The sequence below is a fragment of the Chironomus tepperi genome, unplaced genomic scaffold (genome assembly GCF_022539635.2).
Source record: "Chironomus tepperi strain 1889 unplaced genomic scaffold, CSIRO-AGI_Ctep_v1 contig_419, whole genome shotgun sequence".
NCBI lineage: Eukaryota > Metazoa > Arthropoda > Insecta > Diptera > Chironomidae > Chironomus > Chironomus tepperi.
Window position 1 is genome coordinate 7,849 of NW_027226541.1, and position 11,933 is coordinate 19,781.

An 11,933-nucleotide genomic window follows, 5' to 3' on the forward strand; every position below is an offset into this window, starting at 1 on the left:
CGCGGGAAAAACCCGCGGAAAACCCGTGGGAAACCCGCTGGAAACCCGCGGAAAACCCGCGGGAACAAATCACTAAGAAATTTAAAATTTTTAAAAAAATATAAATCCCGCGGGAACCCGCGGGAAAATCCTGCAAAAACCCGCGGGTTTTTTCCCGCAGATTCCCGCGGGACTCCCGTGGGTTTTTCCCGCGGGTTTCCCGTTGTGCCGTTGACCGACAATCGTCAATGCTGGGACAGAATCCTTTTTTGGAACCCGCAAAGAAAATGACGTCCTGGAGCTCCAAAAGCTGTTTGGCATAAAGCTGTAATGAAAGAATGTCAGGTCAACATACGGACAGAGAATTTGTACAAAATAGAAGGCAGAGTCAGCAACAGAATCAGACAGAGACCGACAAAGGTGAGAATTCCTAAAAAAAAGTGACTTTCTACCTTAATTCTCTTGAATCAGTGTGAAAATTCATGGAATACGGACTATTTTATTTGTACAGGGATTTGGGTATAAACACGAGTACCCCAGTTTCGGGTACCCCAAATCCCAAGTACTTAGTATTCATAATCGACAACCCTACCCTGAATATACTTTAAATCTGATGAACAGTTCCGTTCAATTTCAAGTTTATTATAGAATATTTGATGATATATCCATCAATAGCAGGGACGTAGCAAGGTCATTGGTACGGGAACATGAGTCCCCATTTCGAGAATTGAAGGTCATCCTTTTTATGAATTGTACATCGAATCCAATTGTACTTCATCATTTGAATATTCTTGTTGATGTCTTACTGACTTGTTTTTTACACAAGCTTCTCATTTGAAGGTCATTGCCATTTCTCTAAATCTTGAGAATCCTTCTTTAATAATTTACATAAATTGCTTGCCATTCCTAATCATAAATATGTAGCATCGAATGAATGTCCATTTGGTGTCTTATTAATATTCACTGTGCTGGATGAGATTAATAAATTTGTGTATTTTATGGTTTGAATTTAAAATTAAAAATTGGTTGTTATCATGAGATTAATTTGTTCTGTGATACATAAAAGCTATGTGAATAAAATGATATAAATTAAGAAAAATAATCTTAAATGAGGACAGTTTCGTGTTAACTTTTGAGCAGCAATCATGAGTCGAGTGCCTTAATAAAATATTGGTGCCAATAAAAAGTAAAAAAGTGATAAAATTGCGATGGACACAAAAGTGAAAATTTTTAATAAAAAATCAACAAAAAATGAAAATGTTGGATTTAAATTTCAGTCTGGAATATCGGAAGGTAAGTCTTGTTGTAATTATTAAAGTCCATAATTCTAATTTTGTGATAAAATAAATAAAATTGTGTATCAAGTGCTAAGTCATGCTTCAAAGTGTCTGTAAATTATTAGTGACTGATCCTAACAGGCAATGTGGATTCTCTCGAGAGCTTGCTTAATATGCACTTGACAGCATACTCTTTACCTGCTTGGGTGATGTTTGCAATCTTTGACATATTTGTGGTCTTCCTTACTGTATAGTCATTAGTACAATAAGTCTCAAATTATCAGATATAATTTTAATTGACAAAAAAATGTTTTTGTTCTTCAAAAAGGCATTTGGGGTTGTTCATTTATTACGTAACGTTTATATTGGATATTAGGATTTTGTTAAGGAGGGTGTGGGTCAAGATATTGTTGGAAAGGAAGGAGGGTGGGAAGTGTCGGTCTCATAAAGTCAATTTTACACGTTACGTAATAAATGGATGGCTCCTACCTTACACAAAATGAGTATATTCACGGTTATGTCCGTGTTTATGGATATACTCAATTAATTTTGTCAACATTATCATAAGCATGTCTCCTTGCCTGTCTACTTTCAATTTCTTAGTTTATTTATTATTATTTGATTATGAAAGTTTTGTTATAGCAAGCATAAAGCTACACACATGATACATATGTTCCTTAATTACATCAAATGCAGTTGATGTTCATTTTTGCTTTGAGAGGAAGTGGATGTTGTCAAAAAATTAGTCACTAAGTTGCTCATGTACTAATAAACTTAAAACAGAGTTGGCAATCGGCTATCGGTCGATAACTGGTGTTGGATGTCAACAGCCGCAATTAAATGTCGAATATAGATGATATAAGGTTGATTGCCGTCGGTATATTGCCAACTCTGACATAGACATGCAGGTTGATTGTATATTTGCTGATACTACATACATGCAGTCTATTGTTCTATCACAAGATTTGACCTCGACCGACAGACAAGAAAGCAAATTAAATTTTGTGAATCTAAATCTGAATCTGAAATCCAAAAATAGTTTGTTGATGGAATTTTAAACAGGATATAAAATAGCTTTTAAGCTTGATTATAGTTTTTCAAATTAGAATTTTATTATTTTACGATTTTTTATGTCTTTTATTTTATTTTTGTCAATCTTCTTTATCTTAAAATATTCAAGGTCAAACATTTTTGTTGACATACAGGTTGTTGACCACTGGTCTAACTTATTACTGATTTAAATCATGTCAATTAAGTCCCGGATTTAAGATTAAATAACAGTCTGGTGCTATTTTGATAATATTAAGCTAATGTTTCAAACCGGAACTCTCATCAATGTCTGGTTGCTGCTTCACTCCTGCCACTCAGGCACCCAACCTTATCTAGTCCATCAAAGTGAATTTATAGCTAACATTTTGTCTGTTTAGACCTCTGGGATTCATTCCTGTACATTATGTGCAATGCCATGCTCAAAACTTGATCAATAGTTTATAGTGGGAACCAAACCATTCCTTTGTCTGTCGATCGAGGTCACATCTTGTGATAAATTTTTCGACGTGGTCATTTCAGCTGAACAATATAATGTGTGTGCAGCATATCAGCAAATGTACAATAAATATGCAAATCTAAATCACAAATCCTGTTAGATTAAGATCACATCAAGTCATTGACACTGCTGGAGATGAAGAAATATTTCATCCGGATGAAACGTGTGTGGGTGTAGGACACTTGTCCACTGGTACTTGCCCACTCGTACATAAGCATACTCGTACACATGCCCACTGGTACATATGCTCACTAGTGGAAATAAACATTTATTAATTTTTGTAATTTTTTAAAAAAACATCACATGATTTTCTGATGTGTGGATAACGGTGAAAAGGCATGAGTAGCCTAAATGGTAGAGCATTGGCTTTACGCTTCAAAGATCCTGGATTCAATTCCAGGTCATGTCTAATTTTCGAATCTCTTTTTCCATTTCACCGTTCTAGTTATGAAGTTTGGTTCGTGTGTTGGGTGGACTTTTGAGGTCTTTGGCACATAATGTGTCTCCACTGCTAGGTATACAAGGATATACTAGTATTTGGATGACTTTCTTTACGAAATCTTGCGCACACGAGTTGTACTTAGGTACATTGCATTGTTTATATATTAATTTATTTATTTATTCATCCTTCCACTTAAATCGAGCGACAACTTTACATACAAGAATTCTTAAAGTTTTAGACATATAAGCTCAAGTATACAGCACATAACATAATTGCAGTTTTAATGTGTAGTTGCTAATCTGACAATTAGGTTCGGTTTTAATGTAAGCTCTCTATTCAATTATTCAGTCAGTTATAGTGCATCCAGGTCCGTTCCATAAAAGCTCTCTGCGATGAATTTACGGATCTCGTTTCTATTATCATTCCAACCAGAGTTGTGACGACAGGTACCTGTCACAGGTAGAGGTGACAGGTTCTGTCAAAAGATGACCTGTCACAGATCGTTACCTGTTGACAGGTAGACAAATTTGGCCTGTTACAGGTCTGACCTGTCGCGGGTGGACTGTTTCTGTTGACCTGTCACAGATTGCAACTCTGATTCAGTCATTAAACAGCTACACTTTGTATGTATATTAGGTAATATGACGTAATCGTGTCTTTGCAATGTGCAGAGCTTGCAAGTGGTTCGGATCCCACAATAAACTGAAGATCTAAAGGATGTGGTACAACAGATTTAAAATCGCAGTGCCTCTATCTCATAAGGCTGGGACCTTCAAGCTTTATACATATATAAATGACTGGATAGTGTGTGCCAATTCTCAATACGTAAATCAATACTTTCTTAATCACTGTTTCAGCGTGTAGATTTGATATTATATACAAAGAAGCTACTGATTAAGAAAGTATAGATTTATGCTGAGTTGTCACCTATCGATTTGCTGTAAAAGGCATAAAATCTATCACAGGCATTGCCTATTTAAAGGCCTTCTTGTAGGCTTACCTAGCCAAAGACAATATCTAGACAAAGGCACTGCCTAGCCAAAGGTAATAGTTTTTGCCTTTGCCTAGGCACTGTCTATAATAGAAATGCCTATGCCTAGACAAACCTAGCATAGATTTGAGTAGGTGCGTGATTTATTTTTCATTTTTACAAAAATTACTGCCTAAATACTGGATCTTGTTTTGTTGTGGGTTTGGAAGTGACCTGGATCCAACTGGATCTTCTTTGTAGATCTGGATGTGACCTGGATCCTACTGAATTTCGTTTTTTAGGTCCGAAAGTGACTTGTTAGTCAATTACTGATCGCTGGGACAAAAAAGCGCTGAAGTAACTCGATAAAAACGAGTACTTTTGTATTTTTTTTCCACTAGTGGACATATGTACAAGTGGGCATGTGTACCAGTGGGCTTATGAACGAGTGTCAAAGCCTTGGAGATAACTTACTTACTTACTTACTGGAATCATGCTTCTCACCTCTTCACCTGTTTTGATATCTAATTGAAATTTCCGCATTTCTGTTCTAAGCTAAGTTGCTTTTGAAGCACCTGGGCACCTTTTCCTTGTGGATCCCATTCAGCGGTGATAAAACAAGTTTGTGTTATCTTCCCACTTACGTCACTTTCTCTAGTGTTGCGCTTTCGGAGTGTGTGACCTATGCAGCCATACTTTCGCTTGAATACTTCCCGATTAATGTCTTCCTGATCAGCTGATCAGCTCAGTAGTAATACTTGGATTGACTGGATCACCAGTTCACCAGATTCTGAGGATCCGTCAAAAGCAGCAATTCACAAAAAGCCACAGTTTTGGTTGTATCTGTGTCATTTTAATTCTACATGTGACTACAGTCTACCTGCTGTGCTCAAATATTACTCACAAGACTGAATATGTCCGCATTGAATTACGAGCCAGGTCAAGCCATTATTAAGCAGTTCTCATGTACTTGCTGAGTATGTTTAACTAGTAGAATTGGTAGAAATCTAATTCCGGACATGTTCAGTCTTGCGAGTAGGTCAAGCTTCGTTTGGTACATATTTGAGAACAGCGGGTTGGTCGTAGTCACATGGAGCATTTATTGATCCAATGCTGCTGACCTCTTAAATGCCAAATTATCATAAAATTTACATACTTTTTTATTTATAGCCAGAAATATTTACGAACCTATTGAGCTTGATAAGCTACTTGATACAAAGACGATTGATCTGAAGTCATTCCAGTCAATTGATGTAATTGATCCTGTCATAATTCCGTGCACCAGCAAGGATGATTTCTTACAATGTATTAAGTTTAACACCAAAGTTGAACAATCAGAGCAGTTGATTACTAAATTCCTATTTCCTGGTGCTGTACCTGGACTGGAAACTGCAGATCTTCATAAAATTAACACAAAATATGGCAAACAATGTCCGGTTCTTATGCTTGTGTCTGAAAGTGAAGAACAATGGACAATTTTGTGGAAATCGCAGGAAATTGACAAGTTCTTCGAACTCAAGCATCCAAAAAAGCTGAATTGGGAAGAAAGTTTAAAGTTGTGTGAATTTGTTGCTGACTTCTTGGCTAAATCTTTGAAGAATAATCACATAGGTAAGTGGATATTGACTAGTAATTATAGAATAGATATCCTGACTAGTTTCATAATAATTCCCAAATGAAGCAGGTTGAGATTAATCGACCGTATGTCCAGAAGACTGATAATATTCAGGAACGGATACTCAGGACGTTAGAGTCTTTAGTATTTCTGGTTAAAGGTTTTTGAAGTATAAAGTTGGAAATACGGTCGATTAATTGCAGTCTGTAGCACTCCACTCGGTTCCAATGCAAATTATTAATCAATTTTCCTGTTATTCAGGCATAATCAGTCAATTCTCATATCAATCTGGTTTAAATTTAATTGAACTGGATTTCCTTGCGGATTCTCGTGACTTCAACTTATTGCTGCTCGCTGCAGAGACTGGAAACACAGAAATCGTCAATATTCTCCTCAAATTAAAGATGAAGACATGCTCAATGGACAACAAAGTCAGTGCTCAATCTATGGCATTTGATAATAAACATTTTGATGTCCTGTACATTTTACTGCAGAATAATTTGACATTTCCGCAATCATTTGAATCCAGCGAGTGTAGTGGGAAATTAAAGGAGTTTTGTGATGTGACTGAGGATGTTCATAAGCTGATTAGTTCCAATGAGAAGGACAAACTTGAGGAAATTCTGAATCAACATCAAAATTTGCGTCATTTTTTCAATTTCTCGAATAAGTCAGCATTAATGATTTCATTAGAAAGCAAGTCATTTGAGGTTTTTGACTTACTGTTGAGTAAAAAGCTTCGATTTGGTTCCAATGAAGATCCAGCAGAATATTATGAAAAAATTAATGATTACGACATTCAACGACAAATCCGAGATATCCAGAACAAATATTCACAGCCATTTCTTGAGAAGCATATCCACACACTTGTTGCCAATTCTACAGCATGTTTTGATGAAACAGAAGTTAAGGATAAACATGATACAGTTAAGAGAGCATTTGAACTATTAAGTCAGAATATTTTCACCAAAATTATCCTTCAAATTGTGGCTGCATCTAAGAACTTTAAGATTGTCTTTGACTTTAACCGTGAAGCTGTCAATGTTCTTGATCCAACAGCTACTGAGACAACTCAAGGTGTTTGTTACATATCTGGTAAAATGTATATTGGAGCTAAGCAACTACTTGATCCTGCTACAGAACATGAGACATTGGCTGTATTGATCCACGAATTGTGTCATTTTGTCATGATTCAAGTCTACAAAAATCAGGCAAATCCATACACAAAAGATGACAAGAAGACCATGATGGAATTTAAGGAAATATCAAGAATATGTGAGGAAAATTCGGAAGCAGAAGAGATCATCGGTCTCGTCTACAATTGTTATCCTGAGGAAGACTTTCATGCTGAACTGATTGTACGTGTTGTGCATTTACTTGCCTTTTATCGCAACTTACCCGAGAAACTAGCTCAAGTACGAACAAAATTCATTAAACTTTTTGAATTTTATGAGAAAAAGATCGTTCCAGAATTGCAGCAGGCATTGCCAGAGATCGAAAGTCATCATGAAAAGGTCTTAGAAATTAAGGATAAGAAAATTACTAAGTTTAAGATTATTTCAATTGTTGTAACAGTTGTTGGTATTCTTGGTGCAATTCTTATTGCTTACTTCCTTTATAAACCAACTTATAAGTTTAATGAATTGTCTGATGACGACCAAATGTCTGTCTTTAAAGCTCCTGTATTGTATAAAGGAATAAATCTTGAATTTAGGGATTTGTTTGCTAAAAACTCGACCATTTATGATAACTTGACTTCCGATCACATCCTTAAGATGATTAATAAGCAACCATTAGACTTGACTGATCCATACTTGCGATATGTAACGGAAGTGATTTCACATTCATGGGAAAATATGACAGAAAAGTTAAAGGATAAAGTTTTAAATTCAAATTTCACTTTTCAAGATGAAAGTTTAAAATTGAAAAAATTGGAAGGGATTAATTCGGATATTTTTAATTATTTGACATCAGATCAGATTGTTAGTGTCTTAGATGGACAGAAACTAGTCGTGCATCATATGATTAAAAATGAAACTAAATTTTATGTTGAACGGAAATTTGAAAATGTATTTATTCTTGAAATTTTTTTCAACTTTAGACAACATGTAGTAGGAAAAAAGGAGATAGACTGTGACGAAACCTACTTGCCAAAATCGAACAAAACGTTTGAATCCTTTTATCAGGAATTCATAAGTCAAAATATATCTGATCAAATGAGCACAATCGATGAAATAAAGCGAAATGATGGGTTTATGGATTGTGTTTATTATGATTCCTTTAATGAGGCACTGTCCTCTGATTCTGTTCCACTTGACTTTGAAAAAGTTCTAGAAACAGCAATTGATTCAAAATTGTTCATTTTATCAGGTGAAGCAGGAACAGGAAAGACAATAACATTTGAACAGTTAACGATAAAATTCAAGAAAATGTTTCCAACTCGATGGGTTTCGTACATTGACTTGAAGGATTATAAGCATCTATATCAGGGCAATAGAACCTTAAATGATGTTGAGAACATGCTTGAAACCATTTTCGGACTTAGTTCCAAGAATGAATTTGAAAGACAAATTTTTAAATTTAGTTTCAAGTCAGGAAATTTGATTTTATTTTGGAATGGATTTGATGAAATTTCACCGCAATATAGTGAGCATGTTCTAGGTATTTTGAGCTTGATTAGGGATTCTACAGCGAATATTCAGTTAGTATGTACAAGACCACTTTATGCTGCCATGTTAAGGACTAAATTATCAGCTCATACCTTTAATCTAATTCCATTTGATTCAGACGAACAAAAAAATTATATTCAAAAATTTTTAATGTCCGAAAATATTGACGAATCCAAAATTCCAAATTATCTCGATAAAGTCCAAAAAATCGTAAATTCAACAGGATCAGATCAAAGCTTTGACACACCATTAATGTTAGGAATGATCACGGAATTAATCGCAGGTGACGAAATCATTTATGAGTCAGAAAATATTTACGAAATTTACCAAAAATTTGTCAAGAAGAAAATTGATATTTGGAAAAAGAAGAGCGATTTTGCCTTGAAATTTTATGATGATTCCCTCACAGACCACCGAAGATTTGATATGATGAAACTTTATCAGTCATATGCATTAAAGACGGAATCATCTAGTCGAACCACTACAATAAATGCATTAAAACTAAGAATAATGCGACAAAAGATTCCAGCGGAACTGACAAGTGACGAAATCTCACGGATGGGTATTTTGTACATTGATGGCAAGAACAATGTCAAATTTGCACACAGAACATTTGCTGAATTTTTCGTTGCACAATATCTGATCGAAAATGTTTATATTGCTGATGATGAACCTTCGGTAGATGAAGCGGAACTAAGAATATTAATGTTCAGTAGTTTTACTAAAAATGAGAAAATTCTAAACTTTCTTAAATCTTACATTCAATTAAATACTCCTGAAAATTCAAAACCTCTTGAAAGACAAATTGCGAAGCTTTTAACTACAAAATATCAGAAAATTCTATTCGATTTTGAACCTGAAGACTTCTCATTCTTAGTTAATTTTTTTAAACGTGATCCGAAAGTATTGAAAAAGTTGCTTCAAATTGATGAGAATGAAACATTGTTCACATCCTACTTTAAATTCCCTCCTGAGAAACCTGAAGCACTTTTTTATGATGAGATCAAAAGTCAAGTAAGATCATTGCTTAGTGATGATGAATATGACAGATTTATTCGAGGTAAGAATCAAAAAGGCGTCCTTTTGTTGAACGAACATGGCTTCGAAAGGTCAGGATATAATTATTGTAAAGATAAGAATGTTGTTCACGATATTTATAAGCTTGATGACGATTTAAAGCTCAATAATGACGAGAATTATGTTTTAATTTCCATTGCAAATAATTTGACACTCGACGAGATAGAGGAACTCATAATATATATAATGAGTGTTCATTTCTCTGATATATTATTCAACTACACTACCCACAAATACAGCAAACCCGAACAAAAGGAACTTTACATGAATGTTCTCACTAACATTAGATGTTTAGAAAATTACGGCAGAAGCTTTAATGTGCTTTTAAAAAAAACTGTTGAAATGTTTACGGAAAATGAAATTGATAAAATTTTTGGCTCATTTCGTAAAGTTACTCGATTTGATTTCACTAAATCTAAATTATTATGGGACACATTTGTCACTTACGGATCGCGAGACATGCAAAAAATGCTTCTAAGGAAAACTAATTTATGTGAATCAGATAATTATTGCTTTCCAAATAGTTATCTTTTAATTCCATTTAGTCGGAGGAACAATTCATTTCCGGATGTTCTAGACATTTACGAAACTTACTTCAGTTTGGCTGAAATTCAGGAAATTGTTCTTTCACATCCAAGTGATTTTTGGTTTAAACTTATTTTATATGGAAAAAATATTGATGAATTTGTTAAATATATGTTGAAAATATTTAAGGGAAATGAAAAATCATTAAAAGACTTTTTAGTAAGGGAAGTTGAGTCAACAAATTTGAATATTTTTGAACTTTTAAATGATTTTGATTTAAATGAGTTCCGAACAAACAGTTTTAAAATTTGTTCAGATATATTGGAGTCATTAAGTAAATATTAAAATTCTGCTTCCGGTGCATCTGGTAGACCGAATATTCTACAGAATTCTACAGAATTCTATAGAATTCTGCAAAACTCATTCTGGAATTCTGATTTAAACTATACTTTTTTCTGTACGGATACAAATATTATAGGATATTCGCATTATTCGTATTATTTAAAATATATATATTTTTTAATATTTTAAAGAAGACAGGTGGAATTTTAGGGTTCGATCGGTGAGGAATAATCTTATTTTAAATGGTACCCACTTAAGAGATAAATAGCTTTTGTGTTTCTTTTATACTTTAAATTATACTAGAGTATCGGGAGCGCCCGTGGCGCCCCATCTTCAGAATTTTCATCTTCACATAGCTTCATGTGGCATCACATTACACCCCCCATACCCCCTGATACCCCTCAGTTTTTGGCTACACAAAATGGCTTCACATGGCTTCCGTTCTTGTATCAGCAATGGAATTGAATGTTTATAATATAGATAATTCACATGAGTCTGGTTCTCCGGAATTTTGTATAAAATTATATAATTTATAATTTCATACAAAATTTTTGATATAATAATGAAAATTTACGAAAAATCTATTCTTTAATCATGTGAAAAAAAATTAAATTTTTTTGATATTTATTATAACTAAAATATAATATCAAATAAATATTTATATATCTTTATATATGAAAAATTGCCATGACTTTAATATGAAATAATATGTCTTGGTGGCGTAATGGTTAAAGTTAAGATTATTGCAACATGAAAGTCATGGGTTCAAGTCTTGGCATGAGTGAACTTTTTTTTTTTTATTAAAATGATAATTATGAAAAGTTTCTGCAGAATTTTTACAGAAGTTCTGCAGAAATCCTGCGTAAGTTCTGCAGAACTTCTGTCGACGTAAAAAATCACTCCCGTTTAAATCTGGACTACAGAATGAGTTTTTCAGAATTCTGTAGAATATTCTGATGAACTTCGCGCGACATGCATGCAACAAAATATTATTTTAACCACAAAAATTCTGGGGAATTCTGCAGAATTCTGTAGAATTCTGTGGAATAATTCTACAGAATTCTGCAGAATTTTGTTGCAGAAATCTACAGAATTGTGTTACAGAATTCTGCAGAATATTCGGTCTACGAAATGCACCGCACCCTAAAATTCTTAATGACCACATTTTAAGGTACGATGAAAAACTAAACATGTAGAATTGCCAGGGGTTTAGAAGTCCGGAATGTAATATTTTCCTGGGAAGCGTCTCCACATTAGATTCCTGCCACTTCTGTTCTCGACATACCTGATGGGATTTTATACTAGTTTACCTTATATTATCTAATCTAGAATTACTTTTATTACAATTTATTACTAACAAAGAAGCATCAACGAACTTGATATGTGGTAGAAATCAGATCAGTTGTTATTAATCATAGATTTACATCTTTATAGGTTTGGGGTTAAAATTAATATATTTTATAAATTGATCAATCAAATAAATATTCAGCA

At 33.9% G+C, this 11,933-nt stretch overlaps 1 protein-coding gene across 1 annotated transcript; it reads left to right on the forward strand.

The window, feature by feature from the left end:
* Positions 1–1,109: 1,109 nt before the first annotated feature.
* On the forward strand, positions 1,110–11,933 carry LOC139097275 (uncharacterized). Its single transcript, XM_070649067.1, has 3 exons — positions 1,110–1,272; positions 5,385–5,825; positions 6,091–11,933. The coding sequence occupies exons 1-3, from the start codon at positions 1,188–1,190 to the stop codon at positions 10,443–10,445; spliced, it is 4,881 nt and encodes a 1,626-aa protein (XP_070505168.1). The 5' UTR covers positions 1,110–1,187; the 3' UTR covers positions 10,446–11,933.

Coding starts and splice junctions, on each gene's coding strand:
- LOC139097275 (XM_070649067.1), top strand. CDS start 1,188: ATGGACACAAAAGTGAAAATTTTTAATAAAAAATCAACAAAAAATGAA. Junction 1,273..5,384: donor TCAGTCTGGAATATCGGAAG/GTAAGTCTTGTT, acceptor TTTTATTTATAG/CCAGAAATATTTACGAACCT. Junction 5,826..6,090: donor TTTGAAGAATAATCACATAG/GTAAGTGGATAT, acceptor CCTGTTATTCAG/GCATAATCAGTCAATTCTCA.